At 43.8% G+C, this 21,713-nt stretch overlaps 1 protein-coding gene across 1 annotated transcript in view; it reads left to right on the top strand.

The window, feature by feature from the left end:
* Positions 1–21,713, top strand: part of LOC124555986 (rho GTPase-activating protein 45-like) — a 672,894-nt gene that overhangs the window by 527,220 nt on the left and 123,961 nt on the right. The window contains exon 7 of the mRNA XM_047130031.1: positions 15,544–15,783. Coding sequence (XP_046985987.1) covers positions 15,544–15,783 — 240 coding nt within the window. The remainder of the gene's footprint in view (positions 1–15,543; positions 15,784–21,713) is intronic.

The following is a 21,713-nucleotide window of genomic DNA, read 5'->3' on the forward strand; positions in this document are numbered from 1 at the left end:
CAAATAGGGTAAGTCACGAGCAAAAAACACACATTTGTCCTTCCGCAAGCGAAGACCATTTTGTCGCAAGACCTGAAATAATGTTCTGAGATTGGCTAAATGTTCTTCTTCCCTCTTTCCGGAGATCACAATATCGTCCAGATAGTTTGCTGCAGTAGGGACCGACGCACAAACTGTTTGCAGATATTACTGAAACAATGCAGGGGCGGATGCACACCCAAATGGCAGTCGTTTGAATCGATACAAACCAAGATGCGTGTTAACCACCAAAACGCGCTGGGATTCTTCGTCCACCGGTATTTGCAAGTACGCATCTGCTAGGTCCAACTTCGAAAAATATTTACCCGGGCACAGTTTGTCAAAAAGATCTTCCGGGCGGGGTAAAGGAAAAGTTGCAGTCACTAGTTGTGGATTCACTGTTGCCTTGAAGTCCACACAAAGTCTCAATTTTCCGGAAGGTTTCTGCAAAATTAGTAAGGGTGACGCCCAGAGAGAAGCCTGCACACGTTCAATCACACCTTGTGATTCCAAATCGTGTAATGTTTTTGCGACCTCATTACGCAATGCGTGGGGAACATTGCGCGCTCTGAAAAATTTCTGTTGCGTGTTTACTTTCAGTTCCAAATGTGCTTTATAGTTCTTAGCGCAATCGAGGCCCGGTGCAAAAATGTCTGCAAATTCTTCACATAGACGAGAAACACTGGCTGAAGGCACAGTCTGGTTCACTGATGGGACCTGATTTACTATAGACAAGTGAAACAACTGAAATAAATCGAAACCAAACAAGTTCAATGCAGCAGAAGAACGAAGTACGTAAAATGACACAAGTTTTGTTTGTCCTTTGTATGTTGCAAGAAGGCTGCACTGTCCTGACACAGGGATTGCATGTCCTGAATAACTACTTAACTTAACATTGGCGGCACGCAACGGAGGGGTGCCCAGCTGTTTGTACGTGTCTTGATTGATCAAGGAAACTGCAGCTCCGGTATCGAGCTGGAATGGTATCACGTTGCCATTTATGTCCAAGTCTACAAAAAGTTTATTGTCCTGCTGACGACAAGAGCGACTGTCTCGTGCAACGTGAACTGACACTGGTACAGAATCACTTGCGACTTGACGGGATTTCCGGCGATGTCGACGCACACTATTCGCGGGACAAACACAGTCACTGTTAGAGAGAGTGGCACTGGGCGGAAGGGAATGAACTACATGAATTTCCATGGGCGAAGGTTCACGAGCCTGAGTATTCTGGGTTCGATTCCGATTCTGGCGTGAAGCAAAGGGCCTGGAATGGTTGTGAGTGTCCCATCGGAGCTTTTTCTGGCAAACACTGTAAACATGTCCTTTTTTATTACAGAAAAAGCAATTAGCCTAGCGTGACGGGCAATTCTCACGCGAATGTCTAGTAGCACACTGCGGGCATGATTTTAGCACTGCATGTGCTTGCTTGCGTGGCACACGTGGCTGAGAGCTTGGCAGCAGCTGCGCGGACGGGCGCGAGGGCTGTTTACTGTTCCTTGCAGCGCGCCCGGTGGGCCGGTTAATGTGACACACGGCTGGTGAAGTATTAAATGATTCCTGAGCAAAGTCAAGTGTGTCCTGCCGATCCAATATGTCTATCACTTGTTGAAGGGAGGGATTGACTAGTTTCAAAATCTGTTCCCTTATACGAACATCAGAAACGTTATGTGCAATTGCATCACGTACCATAGTATCTGAATAAGGAAGTCCACATTCACACTCAAAAGCACAATCCCTAGTAAGGCCTTGCAAAGTTGCAACCCACTCCCTATTAGTCTGACCGGCCGTACGTTTTGTACGAAAGAAGGTATACCTTTTCGCAACTACATTGACTGATTCTTTGAAATATGCATCTAATGCAGACAAAATTTCGTCGTAGGACTGAGTTGCTATGTCGCGTCGGGGAAATAATTTGACTATCACACAGTACGTGGCCACTCCGACGCAAGAAAGGAGAAAAGGCTGCCGCTCATTACCTTGAATTCTGTAGGCAGTGAGATGGAATCCAAATTGGCGTGACCACTCCGTCCAGCTTTCCAGTGCAGCATCAAACGGACGAAAAGGTGGTGCAACAGCGTGTTGTGGCTGCGATAGCGGTGGAGCGGCGGCTGCCGCATCGTTTTGCATTGCACGTTGACCCTGGACGAGCAGTCCAAGGGCATCCAATAAGGCCTGCGTCTGCTGATTCTGCAAGCGATAAAATTCGGACAGTACATCTGGAGATTGTGGCGAAGCCATGACAAGTAAAGCAGGGCAATATCAGTATTGGTACAAACGCGAATTGGCTCGTCGCCAAACTGTTGTGACTTGGCAAGACAGCCAAGCCACTATGAGAGGAAGCTGAAAGGCACGCGTTTAAGCTCACGCAGGCTGGCGTGAGGTCTGGAACAGTTAAAGGAGTTGAGTCTAGTAAAAAAAGTACGTAGCTTCTGGAATACTTAACTTTAATCCATAATTGGGGAACATCGGTCTGACGGTACATGCATCACAAGATAAATAGCAAATGATAATGGCGCCTTGCTAGGTCGTAGCAAATGACGTAGCTGAAGGCTATGCTAACTATCGCCTCAGCAAATGAGAGCGTAATTTGTCAGTGAACCATCGTTAGCAAAGTCGGCTGTACAACTGGGGCGAGTGCTAGGAAGTCTCTCTAGACCTGCCGTCTGGCGGCGCTCGGTCTGCAATCACTGACAGTGGCGACACGCGGGTCCGACGTATACTAACGGACCGCTGCCAATTTAAAGGCTACCACCTAGCAAGTGGGTGTCTGGCGGTGACACCACAAGTTTTATGTATTTGTCTATTTTATGTGTGTGACAAGTTCCTACCTCGAAAATGTCAGCCACTGACATTTTAACATCAGAATCAGTAACTTTTTATGCACGAATGGAATATCTTGTAAAAGCTTGTAATATGTGTTAATTACTTTCATTTTGTTTATTTTTAATCAAAACTAGTAAAGCAGATTTCTGGTCATTTGTTTGAGTAATTGGTAAATTAGTTTTCTAAAGAGGGTCAATACATGTGCAATCGATTTTTCGCTCTGCGGTGGAGAATGCACTGTTTTGAAACTTTCAGGCAGATTAAAACTATCTGCCACATCGGAACTCCATGCTCGAACATTGACTTCTGTGGCGAATATTCTTACCAATTGAGCTTACCAATGACACGCCCTTATAGCTTTACTTCTGCTGATATCTGCCAGTATGTTCATATAATGGCACTAGGGATTTTGGACTCTTTATTTGACAAAACCAATTTGTAGAAACTTTGTCCAATAAATAACCTAATGTTACAATGTTCTAAGAATAGTTTATACTCTGAATATACGTTAGTAATGTTGAGAAAAATCTAATAATTGTAGTCAGTTGATGAAACTTGTGAGAAATATCTATTAATGGAATTGTAAATATATTAGGAGTGATTAGTAGCAAAAGAGTCGGGAATTTATCAGCCGAAATGAGTGCTATGCTGAATTAATGCAAGTTTCTACGTGCAATGAATTCACGGTGTTCTTATTTCAATTTCCAGGAGTGTATTTGACGTAGTCGATGGAGAATGCAGCTTTTATACAGACATCGAACGTTCGGGGACATAGAAACGCAGCATATTTTGAGAACCTTCCAGAAATGATAAATACTGAATAACAATTGCAGGTGGCCGGGTTTGAACTGATGACCCGCAGCAAGCCGAACGTTGACTTTGACCACTATGTCACACTGCATGCGTAACAGCTCACAGTTTTACTTCCTATCCTGGGGAAACATCGATCCACTGTTTAAGTCCTCATTGGTGTCCACTACCGCACCCTGGATCTAGATATTATCAATGCTCCTCTGTATGGCGGTATTGGTGCATTCTTGTGTTCTGGCCGTATTGTTACATCCTGAGCAGCGTAGGTAGCTCCTCCCACGAAATTTGCAATCGTCGAATGCGTCTTCAGTTTCCTTGAACCTCCCATCGTTGACCTCCTCCTCTGGACGGAGGTAGGTGTGTCTCTACCAGCCAGTGATTGGCGCCCACCATCAAAAGTCATCATCTGGAGTGCTCTGTGCCTCAGAATGATGTATCTTATAAGGAACGTATTTCCACAGCTTTGACAGTTGACATAGCTTTAATGAAGGCATAGCAGGAGATGTAGGAATTGTATACTATTATCAATCGATTCCCTTTTGTTGGCCTTAGGAACCCCTGCCAGAGCTAGACTCCATTTCAGTGGAATGACACTCTGGCAGGTGGAATTTCCATTAAATTCCCTGGAGGTAATTTTAGCACATGCCTCCATTGTTGCCATTCCTTATCGTTGCTATCTAATGGATAGAGACCTGACCAGTGATACCTTTGTCAGATTCTGTCTACAGTCTTCATAAATCCAAGGTAAACACATCTCAGAGTGCGGAAATACTTCAAGATGGCTGGCCATAGATAAGCTGGGATGATCAAGTACCATCCCTCCCCCTCCCAATTATATCATAGTTCCTTATACAATATTATGTTTATTAATCGGAATTCTCCTTCGATTAGTCCCATATTCTTCAAGGTTTCTATGGCTCTCATCAGTGCTGGATCTTTCCTCTGTTCAGCAGCGATGCTGTTCAATGCAGTGATGACTGAGATTTCATATCTGCTGCTGTATTCTGCAAAAGAATCGTTGACAGGCAGTCCTTGTGTTGTGTCAGTTTTTGTATACCACTGTGCTGTTGCAGCCTCAATGTTCATCTTGTCAGTCGACCTGTCGGATACTTCAAGCTAATCAGCCAGCATAGATAATAGAGGTTCTTCACAGTGGTGAGTGGTCTGCCAAATAAATATATCTGGAACTGCAAGACATTCTTTCTCGGTTGTAGGATAGTTCATTTTCGACATGGAAAATACTATGGAAGCAATCTTTTCAACACCTTCCTGAATTTTCACTAGAACTGCACCTATTCCATAAAAGCTAGTGTCGGTGTCAAGTTCTGTTCGGTATTCTCGTTATACAATGGTGAGACTGAAGAAGAAGTTAGGCCCACTTAAGGAGCAGGGAAGATCTTTATTCCACCTCGTTCAAGAAATTTTTGATGTCTCCTTACAGTAGTTCTTGAAAGGGATGTTCCTTGTTACAGAAGCCCTTTATGAATCACTGGTAGTATGAGCACATTCCAAGAAAACTTCTCACCTCACGAATGTGTCAAGAATTCAAAAAAACCATGAGTGCTCTTATTTTCTCTGGATTGGGACTCCATCGCAATTCGGTACATATCCCAAGGTTTTGGTTTACTGGGCGGCGAAGAGTTACTTTGTCAGACTCTGTCCGAGACCTGCAGACTGAACTCCCTTCAACACTGTGGTTAGGCAGTTTTGATGTTCTTGAAACGTCTTCAGAAAAACAACATTGTCATACAGACAGCAAAGGAACGTTGTCCATTTAACGAGTCAAAACAGGCTGTCCATCGTATGTTCAAAGATGGATAGAGGTCTCTTTTTGTGATTTTGTTCATTGGTCAGTTGTCGAGGCAGAAACGAGATGTGCCGTCCTAATTCACGAGGACCACAGGAGAGGACCACGGACTCTCTGAAGGCTGAATGATGTCATCTAATATCATCTTCTCCACTTCCTCCAGGACCGTCTGTCGTTCAATCAGCAACACTCTATGCGAGTGCTGGCTAACTGGCGGATGATCCACAGCGTTGCTATGACGTTTTAATATGGGCTGCTCGCTCTGCCTTTTCTCCACTCTGGGTTTGAAAGGATGCAAAGTCTGATGCAGTATGGCTAACACTTGCAAACGTCGTTCCTTAGTCAGGCCAGATTCAATAGAAGTTTCATCCCCTGCATTGTCTGTAGTGGTAGCGAAGCATGGTTCTTCGTCGGTGATGGTTCAAATGGCTCTGAGCACTATGGGACTTAACTTCTGAAGTCATCAGTCCCCTAGAACGTAGAACTACTTAAACCTAACTAACCTAAGGACATCACACACATCCATGCCCGAGGCAGGATTCGAACCTGCGAGCGTAGCAGCAGCGCGGTTCCGGACTGAAGCGCCTAGAACCACTCGGCCACTCTGGCCGGTCTTGTCGGTGATACTAAACTGCCCTTTCTGAACTTTACGTTTAGGAATGAGTTGTGGCTGCTCATCACAATTAGTGATCCAATATTCTCCTTGATCACCTACAGAGGTTATGATAATCATTGATGGGTAGTTTCCTTTTGTAAGCGTTAGTAGCTTCTTGCACTCGACAAAAGCTTCGCAATTTGACTGATCATCTGGACTGACCACTGGAATTCGTCTCATTGATGACAGCTGGTAACAGCTTCTTAAACGACAAATAACTGCCGAGAGTTATCTTTGCCTATGTGTGCTTGTTGCAATAACTTCGTCTGTCTGTAGGTGTGCACTCCCACAGTCTCTGGCTGCTTGTGATGGCTACAAAGTATTCCTTCCTAAAATAATACTACGTCTAAATTTTTTCGTTAAACGAAAAAATTCGAACAGCTGTGTTCCGTCTTTGATAGTTACTCTTGCAATACATGTTTCTTTCGGTTGGGCGAATTTGCCATGTGCGACTTTCAGCCCAATAGCATTCGTATCACGGAACATAGTCTTCTTTAGCTTACTACGAGAAGCATCTAACATTACAGAAAAGGAAGCTCCTGAGTCGACCGGCGTTGGCCGTCGATGATGACTTCAGTGGGATTTCCTGACACCTTAGTGACTGTCGTCCATGGAGGCATCAACTCCATAGATGGTTGCCCCCCCTCCCAACTTTCCTAAAGTCGACGGCTACGCAGCAGCTGGTACGTCTGGACAACGACGCGAACGACTACAGCATGTTGGGGGCGACATCATCCAAGCCATGGCGATAGACTTCGTCCCACGCAATGATTATAATCGTCTGCAGTTGATTGGCGTTGATATAACTCTTAAGACGGTTGACATCTTGCGGTGTAAAAGTCGTAGAAAACTTTCCTTATTTCTCTGAAGTACCTTAAAATGAGTCCAGGACGTCGACTGCTGTAACTCACCGGCGTGTTGTACTCTGTCCTCGGAATGTCATTCCTCCTAAGGGGCGTTGTACTTGGCGGATTAGTTGGTTGTTTCTGCAATGGTCGGGTGCTGGATTGTCGTTTGCTGTTGCAGCATTAGTCCGGGTAGACCAAGTCATAGCGTGCTCGCCTAGTGGAGGAGAATGGTGCTAAAGATTAGTACACATCTTTCTCAACGTTCTCTATTACCTCCGGATGGATGGGGTCAACGTTCATGGCTGCCGGTTCTTGCTTACTCGACCCAACATTTCGGACTGTCCTGCATCAGCGTATCTCTTCTCTTGCTACCTGGCATATGTGAGAGGAAAGCTCAAGGTGGTCTTCCACAGCTTCAATAAGGACCACTTTAGGCAGTCGGTCATTCTTTTTCGTCCGACTATTGTCTGTTACATTTAATTGAACCGCTCGCACCAGTTGGTGAATTCCTTTGTAGTTGTGATGTTCTTTATCAGGAAAGCTTTATATATGTCTCCTGCCACTTCTTTCATCAAGTGTGAGATTTTGTCGGTTCCGGTCTAATTCGGATTCATAATGTGACGTAGCGTCAAAATATACTGTATGCACGGCTGTGTCGCTTTCACTTGATGTTGAGTGCCGTTCTTAAATTGTTCTTCCACTAATCCTATTTGCTACTAGTTGCCACCAAATGTTTCCTTCAGTTCGGCCAGGAGTTTGTACCGGCTACTGAGCTATTCTCGTTGTTCACGAACCTCTAACACATTACCCAAACTCATCATGTGATCCCACTTGTTTTTTTGGCAACTCGATCAAATCCTTTCAGTTATTTCGTCGGATCGTGAGCAAAGTCTCCAGAAAACACTCATGGATGCCTGATGTGCAGCTGACTTACTGCTATTTTGGAAACCATCTGTCTTGTATGTGACGCCTTTTATGTTGCCTGCTTGGAGGCACAGTGATGTAAACGTTTTGGAGCACCCCACGTTCCCAACAAACAATATCACGTCGAAACCACAATATAGCTCAAATCTCAAGGAAAGATCGCCAACGAAGTACAATATTTAGTACTGAGAGCACCTTTATTACTGACAGCCGGAACAGAGCTGACCACCTGGACGGAGGGTGCAGCTATTAATGCAAACATTGAATATTCTGGGAATCTCATATTTATAAAGACATCGAATATCGAGAATATACAAATATTATAAACACAAATATTTAATATATTCCAGAAATGGTAAATATTAAATAACAAATAAAGGCTGATGGTCGCGTCTGAACTGGCGATCTGCAGCGCGCCAGCCAGCAATGCTACTTACTACATCAAATTGCATGCACTATAGCTCCCCGCAGTTTTAACTATCATTTGCTCGTAGATGCATGAAGGCGCTCATAGGCACATGAAGTGTAGTCCTAGAGACACCAAGCATCAAATCTGATGCCTCTAAGAACACACGACATTGAGGGCATAAAAGTGATTTTCACTCCTTTTTCTATAGTATAATTGGACCAGATAACAACACCCATTAACAAAAGTTTTGCATCACCCCGGTTCCCAATACTCCCGAAGATAGACGTTGACTGTGGATATTGTATCACAGACACAGTCCCTTTGACTGTTCAGAGACGTCACTAAACACGCCCGAAGGTGCAAACAACCATGCATGAGCAGCGCCTATTAGACGGATGGGGTTCGACAGCCGATCAGTTCCAGTCATTCTATCAGGAAGGAGGTACACGGCTCGTGTTGTCTGTAGTTCAACCATGTCTAGACGGTCAATACCGCGGTTTGATCGCGTCCGCATTGTTACTTCGTGCCAGGAAGGGCTCTCAACAAGGGAAGTGTCCAGCCGTCTCGGAGTGAACCAAAACGATGTTGTTCGGAGATGGAAGAGATACAGGGAGACAGGAACTGTCGGTGACATGCCTCGCTCAGGCTGTCCAAGGACTACTACTGCAGTGGATGACCGCTACCTGCGGATTATGGCTCGGAGGAACCCCGTCAGCAATGCCACCATGTTGAATAATGCTTTCGTGCAGCCACAGAACGTCGTGTTACGACTTAAACTGTACGCAGTAGGCTGCATGATGCACAACTTCACCCCCGATGTTCATGGCGAAGTCCATCTTTGCAACCACGACACCATGCAGCGCGGTACTGATGGACCCAACAACATGCCGAATGGACAGCTCTGGATTGTCATTACGTTCTCTTCATCAATGAGTGTCGCACACGCCTTCAGCCAGACAATTGTCGGAGACGTGTGTGGAGGCAACCCGGTCAGGCTGAACGTCTTAGACACACTGTCCAACGAGAGTAGCAAGATGGAGATTGCCTATTGTTTTGGTGTGGCATATTGGCGAGGCATTCGTCTTCATGGACGACAATTCGCGCCCCCATCGTACACATCTGGTGAATGACTTCCTTCAGGATGGTGAATGACTTCCTTCAGGATGATGACATCGCTCGACTAGAGTGGCCGGCAAGTTCTCCAGACATGAACCCTATAGAACATGCCTGATATATATAGAAATGGGCTGTTCATGGACGAAGTGACCCACCAACCACACTGAGGGATCTACGCTGAATCGCCGTTGAGGAGTGGGACAATTTGGAGCAACAGGGACTTGATGAACTTGTGGATAGTATGCCACGACGAATACAGGCATGCATCAATGCAAGAGCACGTGCTACTGGGTATGAAAGGTACCGGTGTGTACAGCAGCCTGGACCACCACCTCTGAAGGTATCGCTGTATGGTGGTACAACATTGAATGTGTGGTTTTCATGAGCAATAAAAAGGGCAGAATTGATGTTTATGTTGATCTTTATTCCAATTTTCTGTACAGGTTCGAGAACTCTCGGAACCGAGGTGACGCAGAACTTCTTTTGATGTGTGTATTAATAACTTTTAGACAACATTTTAGGAGGGAATAAAGCTAGATCAGCAATACTACCATTCCTTCACGAAGCCACGTTCGCCTGTTCGGAAATCACTTGTTAGTAGTTGCTGCAGATCCGTGGGTAGTTCTCTGGCGATGACTGAATATCTTGTTGTGATTTTACGGGGTGCATCGAATACGATGCATTTGACAGTCATGTGAAACAGAGATCAGTCTGAAACCATTAAAATTTGATCAGATATTTCAAATAAGATATTATTAGAACCTATACTTTGCAGTATGTTGTGGTGGTCATCAGTCCGAAGACTGGCTTGAGGTTGCTCTCCACCTAGTCTGCCTTAAGCTAGCGTCTTCATCTCTGCATAATTAGTGCAACCTACATTCTGTTTATCCTTGTAACAGTCAAGACTTGGTCTCCCTCTACAATTTTTGCCCCCAAACGTGGTTCCTGACGATTTCTTAATGCCACAAAATGTGTCCTAATAAGTGATCCCTTCTTTAAATCGAGCTGTGCCATAAATATCTTTTCTCACCAGTTAAACTCGGTACCTCCTCATTAGTAACTCGATCTACCCATATAATCTGCAGCACAATATTCCGAAAGAATCTGTTCTGTTCTCGACTAAACCACTTATCGTCCACGTTATACTTCCATACAAGGCTACACTCTGCACAGATGCCTTCAGAAAAGAATTCCTTACACTTAAACTTAAATTCAATTTTAGTAAATTTATGTTTTCCGGAAGCGCTTTCCTTGTTATTTCCAGACAGCATGTTATAGCCTTTCTACTCCGGCCGTCGTCATTCATTTTGCTGACCAAATAGCGGAACCCTTCGACTACTTTTAGTGTATCCATATCCCAAGTAAATTCGAGTACATTCCATTACTTCTGTTTTATTTCTGTTGTTGCTCACCGTGTAACCTGTTTTCAAGACGCTATCCGTTCTATTCAACTGCTCTTTCAGGTAATTTGCTGTAACAGACAGAATTAAAATCACATCACCAAACCTAAAAGTTTTTATTTCTTCTCCATGAACTTCAGTTCCTTTCCTAAATTTTTCATTCCCAAGCAAGTAATAAAAGATTATTGCTTGCTTGTATTAGGGATTGAGTAACATCCGGTAGAGCGTACAACGCTCTCTCACTCCCTTCTAAACAACGGTTTCCCTTTCACGTCTTTCGACTGTCTATAAAAGCAGTCTGTATTTTATCCCTACTACCTTCATAATTACAAAGAGTATATTCCAATCAACGTTATTATAAGCTTTCTATGACGCTATAAATGCTACAAATGTAGGTGTGCCTTTCTTCATCCTATCATCTAAGGTGAGATTGTAATGGTACTTGAATTACATAACCATTACGGCACCTCACCTCAACCTCTCGATACCAGCAATATTCTACTGTTTTTCTGTAAAATAGTTAACATATTTCTGTGACAACATTCGGATTTGATTTCATTAATGTAGAGATTCTTCGATACATCGATATGTATATATTGCTATGATATTATTCTTATGTGTATTCTTTCTTTGACAGAGCACTGAAAGACCTAAGTCGAAACAAGGCCCCGGGAGTAGACAACATTCCATTAGAACTACTGACAGCCTTGGGAGAGCCAGTCCTGACAAATCTTTACCATCTGGTGAGCAAGATGTATGAGACAGGCGAAATTCCCTCAGACTTCAAGAAGAATATAATAATTCCAATCCCAAAGAAAGCAGGTGTTGACAGATGTGAAAATTACCGAACTATCAGTTTAATAAGTCACAGCTGCAAAATACTAACGCGAATTCCTTACAGACGAATGGAAAAACTGGTAGAAGCCGACCTCGGGGAAGATCAGTTTGGATTCCGCAGAAATGTTGGAACACGTCAGGCAATACTGACCCTACGACTTATCTTAGAAGAAAGATTAAGGAAAGGCAAACCTACGTTTCTAGCATTTGTAGACTTAGAGTAAGCTTTTGACAATGTTGACTGGAATACACTCGTTCAAATTCTGAAGGTGGCAGGGGTAAAATACAGGGAGCGAAATGCTATTTACAATTTGTACAGAAATCAGATGGCAGTTATAAGAGTCGAGGGACATGAAAGGGAAGCAGTGGTTGAGATGGGAGTGAGACAGGGCTGTAGCCTCTCCCCGATGCTATTCAATCTCTATATTGAGCAAGCAGTAAAGGAAACAAAAGAAAAGTTCGGAGTAGAAATTAAAATCCATGGAGAAGAAATAAAAACTTTGAGGTTCGCCGATGACATTGTAATTCTGTCAGAGATAGCAAAGGAATTAGAAGAGCAGTTAAACGGAATGGACAGTGTCTTGAAAGGAGGATATAAGATGGACATCAACAAAAGCAAAACGAGGATAATGGAATGTAGTCGAATTAAGTCGGGTGATGCTGAGGGAATTAGATTAGGAAATGAGACAGTTAAAGTAGTAAAGGAGTTTTGCTATTTGGAGAGCAAAATAACTGATGATGGTCGAAGTAGAGAGGATATAAATTGTTGACTGGCAATGGCAAGGAAAGCGTTTCTGAAAAAGAGAAATTTGTTAACATCAAGTATTGATTTAAGTGTCAGGAAGTCGTTTCTGAAAGTATTTGTATGGGGTGTAGCCATGTATGGAAGTGAAACATGGACGATAAATAGTTTGGACAAGAAGAGAATAGAAGCTTTCGAAATGTGGTGCTACAGAAGAATGCTGAAGATTAGATGGGTAGATCACATAACTAATGATGAGGTATTGAATAGAATTGGGGAGAAGAGGAGTTTGTGGCACAACTTGACTAGAAGAAGGGATCGGTTGGTAGGACATGTTCTGAGGCATCAAGGGATCACCAATTTAGTACTGGAGAGCAGCGTGGAGGGTAAAAATCATAGAGGGAGACCAAGAGATGGATACACTAAGCAGATTCAGAAGGATGTATGCTGCAGTACGTACTGGGAGATGAAGAAGCTTGCACAGGATAGAGTAGCATGGAGAGCTGCATCAAACCATTCTCAGGACTGAAGACTACAACAACAACAACAACAACATTCTTTCTTTTGTCACTATGATCTTTGACGTACTTGTAACTCTGATTTTTGGGCGCGTAAGCGGTTATTAGAGAGTCAAGCTTTGGTCGTCATGTTAAAAAGACGCAAATTGTAGTCAGTTTATGAAATGTGAACTTTAACAGTGAGGAAGGTATTTTCAAGTATGTTTTATATTGTGAAGTGATGTTTTGGAACGAGTTACGTGATATTGCAACAAAAATAATAAAAAAGAAGTGTAACTTAAATTCGGAGTGCTGATTACTTTTTTACATCACAATTGTCCTAACTTGTAAAAGTTTAATCTGCAAGAATGGTTTATGAAACACATCTATAAAACTTTTGAATATCGTAGAATAACACCTAGGCCTCTTTGCATCCGAGCTTGGAATCATCACTACCTAGATTTTCGACGATTGAGCCATGAGTTCACAATGAGACCAGAGTGGGAAACACGGAAAGATGAGTTCCTAGTTTACCTATTATTTCAAGAAATGACTTTATTAGCTGTTCTCCAATGACTCCTGCCGCATAATATAACTTTTTTGTTGACCGAAAATGCAATATTTAGCAGCGTGAGCAGTATTACAATCATAATTAATTTTTGACCTTTGTTGTGGTAGTGTTATTAGAAGATGTAAGGTCAGTGTTGCCTCGCGTGCCCCATGTTTCTAAGGAAATGAAGCTGATCTTCTCTTAGGTCAACGTCAACACTTTTTTCCATTCTTCTGTTAGTAATTCGTACCTTGCAACCATGATTATAAAACTGATGGTTCCGTATATTCACACCTATCAGAACCCGCTTTCTTTGAAACTACAATTACTACATTCTTCTTTAAGTCAAAGGGTGCTTCACCTGCCGTGTGACATATCTTTCACACCAGGTGGAATAATTTTTCATGCGTGGTTGCACCGTGCATATCTGAATAATACGAGTCATGTGGCGCGATTGCTTCTGGGTGCTCATTTCTTAATTTATTATGCCGGGTGATCAAAAAGTCAGTATAAATTTGAAAACTGATTAAATCACGGAATAATGTAGATAGACAGGTACAAATTGACACACATGCTTGGAATGACATAGGGTTTTATTAGAACGAAAAAAATCCAAAGTTCAAAAAATGTCCGACAGATGACGCTTCATCTGATCAGAATAGTAATAATTGGCATAACAAAGTAAGACAAAGCAAAGATGATGTTCTTTACAGGAAATGCTCAATATGTTCACCATCACTCCCAACAATAGCTGTAATCGAGGAATAATGTTGTGAACAGCACTGTAAAGCATGTCCAGAGTTATGGTGAGGCATTGGCGTCGGATGTTGTCTTTCAGCATCCCTAGAAATGTCGGTCGATCACGATACACTTGCGACTTCAGGTAACCCCAAAGCCAATAATTGCACGGACTGAGGTCTGGGGACCTGGGAGGCCATGCATGACTGAAAGTGGTGGCTGAGCACACGATCGTCACCAAATGACACGCGCAAAAGATCTTTCACGCGTCTAGCAATATGGGGTGGAGCGCCATTCTGCTTAAACATCGTACGTTCCAGCAGGTTTTTATCAGCCAGGCTGGGGATGTTGCGATTCTGTAACATACCGGCGTACCTCTCACGCGTCACGGTAGCAGGTACAAAAGCAGAATCACGCATTTCCTCGAAGAAAAAAAGGCCCGATAACGGTAGATGTGGTAAATCCAACCCATACCGTGACTTTCTCGTCGTGCAATGGAGTTTCTACGACAGTTCTAGGATTTTCGGTAGCCCAAATTCTACAGTTGTGGGCGTTGACAGACCTTCGGAGCGTGTAATGAGCTTCGTCGGTCCATAACACGTTACTCAATCGATCGTCATCTTCCACCATCTTTTCAAACGCCCACACTGCAAATGCCCTCCGCTTCACTAAATCGCCAGGTAACAGTTAATGATGCCGATGGATTTTGTACGGATAGCATCGGAGGGTACGCCTTAGTGTCAACCAAACAGTAGTGTATGGAATACCGGTGCGACGTGCGACTGCACGAGCGTTGACTTCCCCGTGCATAGACGAACCCGCTACAGTCTCCATTTTTTCCTTGTGCTCGGTCGGCCACTACGAAGTCAATCGTCTAAACAACCCGTGGCTTCGAACTTAGAAATCATTCTCGTCACAGCTGCATTTGTCAACGGACCGAATTCCCTTCCTGTGACGATAGGATCGTAACGCTGAACTAGCAAATTCCCCATTCTGATAATAGAGCTTCATTAAAAGCGCCTTTTCAGGTAACGTCAACATGCTGCGACTGCTGGCGCATCTGATTCTCTCTCTCGTTACAGCTTCTTTCATACACGATTGTCGTGCGCAGTCACTGACGTTTTGCTGTCCAGCGCCATCTGTCTTGCATTTTGTAAACTTTTTTTTTTTTTTTTTGTTCTAATAAAACCCCATGTCGTTCCAAGCGTGTGTGTCAATTTGTACCTGCCTATCTACATTATTCCGTGGTTCATTAAATTTTCAAATTTATAATGACTTTTTGATCACCCGGTACATCTGGTGTCTTATAAAGACCTGCACGAATAACATCTTTGACTGGCCAGAGATATTACGTGCGGTATTGCAGTCGCTGGAGGACGTGCGGGACGGGGACTCCGGCGGAGGGGCGCTGCTGAGCGCGCGGCGGCTGCAGGCACAGCTCCGTGGAGAGCGGGTCGTGCCGCAGCTGCTGCAGCGCGCTAAGGCGTGGGCGCGGCACGCCAAGGAGCTGGCCGCCTACGTGCACAAGCGCTCCTACCTGCACGCCGAATACGCCAAGGGGCTGGCCAAGCTGGCGCAAGCCCTGCGCCCTGCGCTGCACCAAGCCGTGAGTACTCGCTTTCTTGCTGCTCGCCTTACGAATCACACAGATCACGACTTTTCTTCGTAATCCATATTTAATTTACGAAAGGGACACAAGGTCATTTTTAACCGTACGTTTATTTGCTCTCTTGGCCGGCCTGTTGTTCTTTTCAGTTGTCCTAAATAAAAGTAGTCATCAACTCTATCTGTTTATTCATTCTTAATTTGTATTGTTTTATTTTCATTTGTTGTACTCCATTTTAGTCTTACTGTAATTGACTTCCCGGTCTACTTTCAAATTTGTTCTTGAAAATAACCTGAAACAGAGGAAAAGACGATAATGTTATCCATAACGCGTAGGTGGTTCACATATGATCTGTGAAAATCTATTCCTTCTTCATTTTAGATATTTAAGAATCTGAGTACTACCTGTGACATGGTTTTGGAATTTCACTTGCCTGAGTACTCTTTAAATTCTGGAATTATCACCGTCCTGCAGAAGTTCAACTGAAGCAGTAGCACTGACGTATATCTATTTTAATATTAACGTGACTTGTGTCTTAGGAACTGTTGGTAAAGATTTTGTTTCTCTATTTATACAGAGAAAAAAAATTCAAGACTGATAATAAAATAAGTGGTAGAAATATAAATCGAAACAGAAATGTTAATTGTTGAAAGAAAAATGGGGTAGGAATCCTACTTATAAGTAACAATGCTCTATGACACAGCAAAGGACTTGGAAGAGCAGTTGAACGGAATGGACAGTGTCTTGAAGGGAGGGTATAAGATGAACATCAACAAAAGCAAAACGAGGATAACGGAATGTAGTCAAATTAAGTCGGGTGATGCTGAGGGAATTATATTAGGAAATGAGACACTTAAAGTAGTAAAGGAGTATTGCTATTTGGGGAGCAAAATAACTGATGATGGTCGAAGTAGAGAGGATATAAAACGTAGACTGGCAATGGCAAGGAAAGCGTTTCTGAAGAAGAGAAATTTGTTAACATCGAGTGTCAGGAAGTCGTTTCTGAAAGTATTTGTATGGAGTGTAGCCATGTATGGAAGTGAAACGTGGACGATAAATAGTTTAGACAAGAAGAGAATAGAAGCTTTCGAAATGTGGTGCTACAGAAGAATGCTGAAGATTAGATGGGTAGATCACATAATTAATGATGAGGTATTGAATAGAATTGGGGAGAAGTGGAGTTTGTGGCACAACTTGACCAGAAGAAGGGATCGGTTGGTAAGACATGTTCTGAGGCATCAAGGGATCACCAATTTAGTACTGGAGGGCAGCGTGGAGGGTAAAAAGCGTAGAGGGAAACCAAGAGATGAATACACTAAGCAGATTCAGAAGGATGTATGCTGCAGTAGGTACTGGGAGATGAAGAAGCTTGCACAGTATAGAGTAGCATAGAGAGCTGCATCAAATCAGTCTCAGGACTGAAGACCACAACAACAACAACACGTAATGAAATATCATTAAATGAAAGAGAAATTGAGAATTTGTAAGTAATGTTTGATAAAGCATGGTATACGTTGGGATGATTGCTTCTGTGTGCTCATTTGTTAATTTGTTTTACATTTAGTGTCTGATAAGATCCTGCATGACTAGCCTCTTCCGTTGGCCAGGGATAAATGATAGACCAGCAAATAGGGAAGGTTGAAACAATGAGGTGACAAAATCATGGGATAACGATATCCACATATACAGATGGCGGTATTATCGCGTACATAAGGTATAAAAGGGCAGTGCATTGGCGAACCTGTCATTTGTACTCGTGTGATTCATGTGGAATGGTGTCCAACGAGATAATGGCGCACGACGGGAATTAAAAGACTTTAAACTCGGAATCTTAGTTGGAATTAGACTCATGGGACATTCCATTTCGGAAACCGTTAGGTAATTCAATACTCCGAGATCAAAGTGTGAAGAGTATGCTGAGAATACCAAATTTCATCCCACCACGGACGACGCAGTGGCCGACGGCCCTCAATTAACGACCGAGAGCAGCAGCGTTTGCGCAGAATTGGCAGTACTAACAGACAAGCATCACTGCTTGAAATAACAGCAGGAATCAGTGTGGGACGGGAAAATCGTGGCCTTGTGAGATGAGTCCCAATTTCAGTTAGTAAGAGGTGGTGGTAGGGTTCGGGTGTGGTGCAGACTCCACAAAGCTATGTATCCAGGCTGTAAACAAGGCACTGAGCAAACTGGTGGTGGCTCCATAATCGTTCAAATGGCTCTGAGCACTATGGGACTTAACTTCTGAGGTCATCAGTCCCCTAGAACTTAGAACCACTTAAACCTAACTAACCTAAGGACATCACACACATCCATGCCCGAGGCAGGATTCGAACCTGCGACCGTAGCGGTCGCGCGGTTCCAGACTGCAGCGTCTAGAACCGCTCGGCCACCACGGCCGGCACTCCATAATCGGATGGGCTGTGTTTACATGGAATGGACTGGGCCCTCCGGTCCAACTGAACTGATAATTGACTGATAATGGTTGTTTTCCTCCGCTAGGAGACCACTTGCACCCAGTCACCGACTTCACGTTCCCAAACAATGACGAAATTTTTATGTAGGACAATGCGCAGTGTAACCGCACCACGGTTGTTCACAATTGATTTGAAGAACATTCTCGACATTTCGGGCGAATGATTTGGCTACTCAGATCTCCCGATATAAATCCCGTTGAACATTTATGGGACATAATCGATAGATCACTTGCTGACAAAATCCTGCACTGGCAACACTTTCGCAATTATGGTCGGCTATAGAGGTAGCTAGGCTCAATATTTCTTCTGAATACTAATAAAGACTTGTTGGGTCTATGTCAGGTGGAGTTGCTGCATTACGTTGTTCACAGGGAGATATCCGATGATTTTTGTCACCTCAGCGTATGCCGATTACGATATGTCCTCGCTAATGTTTGTTGCTTTGTTTTATATGAACTTTTCTGTACTTCCTTCATTGCTTACATTGTTATTCGGGCTTACGACGAGGGTCGCAGGTTCGAATCCTGCCTAGGGCATGGATGTGTGTGATGTCCTTAGGTTAGTTAGGTTTAAGTGGTTCTAAGTTCTAGGGGACTGATGACCTCAGATGTTAAGTCCCATAGTGCTCAGAGCCATTTGAACCATTTGATCCCCTGCTGAATGGCTAAAGCACTCATTTACATTCGCCTGACACAGGCGCAACACTTCCGTTCCCACCGGAATCGAATTACCGAACGATACTCCACCTTATAAGTGGGATGTAGATATTGTTTTAGCTCCGTAAGAGGCGTGCTACGGTACTGTGGCACAGAGATTTCATGGTTGACCGGGGCTGTAGACGTGTACCTGCCAACAGCCAAAATATTAAATATGTACACTCACGTTCAGAAAAAACGGAACACCTTGAGCGACTAGAGATAGGACTTTCATATTCGCAGGACACGTATATTAGCATGTTCTCCAGAAATTATTAGCACCTCGGTCCAGCATGTGTCCCGTTGCCTAGTAGGCACAGGGTCCGCCATGGGCCTTGATAACTTGTTCCATGCGTGATGGCATCGATGCGAATGGCGTTCTACAGTTTAGCCATCCACGCTCCATCCAGCTGGTTCGATAGTTCATCTGTCGTAGTTGGCACTGGGTCACAGCGCTGCACCCGTCGTTTCACCATATCCGCCACATTTTCGATTGATAACAAGTCTGGTGGCCCGGCAGGCCAGGCCAAAAAGTTGACATCCTGTGGCACCAAGAAGGAACGTGTTGCCATCCATTGTCGTTCTCAAAAATGACATCTAGGGTGTTATACAGAAAGGGTATGGCTACGGCTCGCAGGATGTCATTCACGTAGGTCACACTGGTCACAGTTCCCTGGACACGCACCAACTGTGATTTGTTGTTGTGATCAATAGCACCCCACACATTAAGGCCTTGAGTTGGTGCTGTAAGTCTTGCGCGAATACAGTCATTGTGATGCCGCTCACCCTGTCTGTGGCGAACCAAAATGTGGCCATCATTTTCAAGCAAATAGAACCTGGGTTCGTCCGAAAACACTGTATGATGCCATTCCTGTCCCTAGTGGCGTCGTTCCACACACCATTGCCGTCTAGAATGTTTCTGCACATTCATCAATGATAGGCGGAGAAGTGGACGACGCGCACGTATGCCATGCCGTAATAAACGGTGACAGACTGTCACCTCTGATAGTCTACGATGTGTTCCACTGTTCCACTGTTGCTCCAGAGGCGACGAGGACACAGATCTATCCTGCAACGCCTTTCGGATTTGGCATCGGGAATGGGGGGTAGGGAGTCTGGGTGATGCAATCTGACCCATCTCGTCGTGTTGGGCCTTCTGTGAACCGTTCGTTACACACCCGTTGCACTGCCGAAACAGTTCGTCCCACAAGAGCAGCAATTTCCCGGATGGATGCATGACATTCTCTCATGCGAATAGTGCGCCCTCTTACAAACTCACTGATTTGACGGTACTTTCGCGATTACGTCTGCGAGGTATCCTGCACGTCTGTTCAAGTCGAACTGATCCATCACCTTCGGTTTATAGCGACAACGAAAGCCTCAGGCATATGTTACCGGTAGATAGCGTTGCTCCGCGTTGTCGATGTTGACATCGAACCCGCGGGCCGTCATGGTTTAAATGCTAATCATATCTGCAAAACGTACTTATGTATATGTTTTGTGAATATGAAGGTCCTATCTCTAGTCGTTCAAGGTGTTCTGTTCTTTCTGAACATGAGAGGAATTTTATTTTTTGGGGTTTATCAACAAAGATTTATGTCTACCATTGAAGTATCTGTTTTCATTTTAGTAAACTCAATTTATATTTTTGACGTGATTCAGTGTGAAAAACCAAAGGAAGAAGAAAAACACACTACTGCCACAACAATTGTCGAAAACTCTACGATCCCTTGAATCACTGGAATTACTACGTCATTTTCTCGGAAGTACTTGAACACTAGTTCCAACCTCAACGGTGGAAAAATTTGTAGCATAGTATAAAACCTGACATTCGACTCAGAGGCCTTAAACCTTCGTCGCCAATTACAGTATCTAACTCTGTCGAATACTCTTATAAGTAACATGATTTAGCAAAGACTGTAGTCTACATTGTTCGTTTACACAATCAAATACGTAACTGATTTGCTGGGCTTTATAACTACAGTATATTAGTTATTTCATGTGTAAGTAGTACTTTCGGATGACTGAATTTAATGGCGTTTTGGTTTCGAGCTCTGCATATGCCTGAGCTAAACCTGCTAAAACCTATTAACCTATTTTTTTTATTAATGATTGTTGTACTGAATTGTCGGACGTGAGGAGACATTGCGATGTCAGAACTACAGAATGAATGTCGGAAATAGCGAAATTAATCGAACAAGACAACAACAGACTGAAAGAAAGAAATGTATTGAGCAGCCTGGAAACCACTTTCATAGTGTCAAAAATCTCATCCATTGTGGTGCTGATTCCGTTATGACAAAAATCATGAACGAACAACGTGTTGGCCTCAGTGATCTGATGGAATCATTCGGACTTGCTATGCTCAATCAAGTCGCAGCCGCAGAGTCCAGCAGACGTGCCAGCAGCAATATCAATTTGTGTTTATTACACTAAATTTAGTTTAATTTTTGTCTCACATTTGAGCCAGCACGGGATGCCTCTTTTTTTTTTGGGAGGGCCGAGGCTGATCTTCGAGAAAGACACGAACAGGCGCGGAGGGCGAAATTGTGTGTCAGCGGGAACTCCAACGCGAGACGGACGATGCAGGCCTTTAGGGATGTAGCAGGCAGATCGGGAAAGAAAGCCAGTGTCCACTCTGTTTACTTGTCGGGGTGTCACTCTCGAGATGCGAGGAGGCTCTGCTGGCTGTACTTGAGCGCGCTGGCTGCAGCCAGTTGCAATTCGTAGCTCATGTCGGCACGAATGACGTCTGCCG

Source organism: Schistocerca americana, chromosome X, assembly GCF_021461395.2.
Source record: "Schistocerca americana isolate TAMUIC-IGC-003095 chromosome X, iqSchAmer2.1, whole genome shotgun sequence".
In the NCBI taxonomy this organism is placed as follows: Eukaryota; Metazoa; Arthropoda; class Insecta; order Orthoptera; family Acrididae; genus Schistocerca; species Schistocerca americana.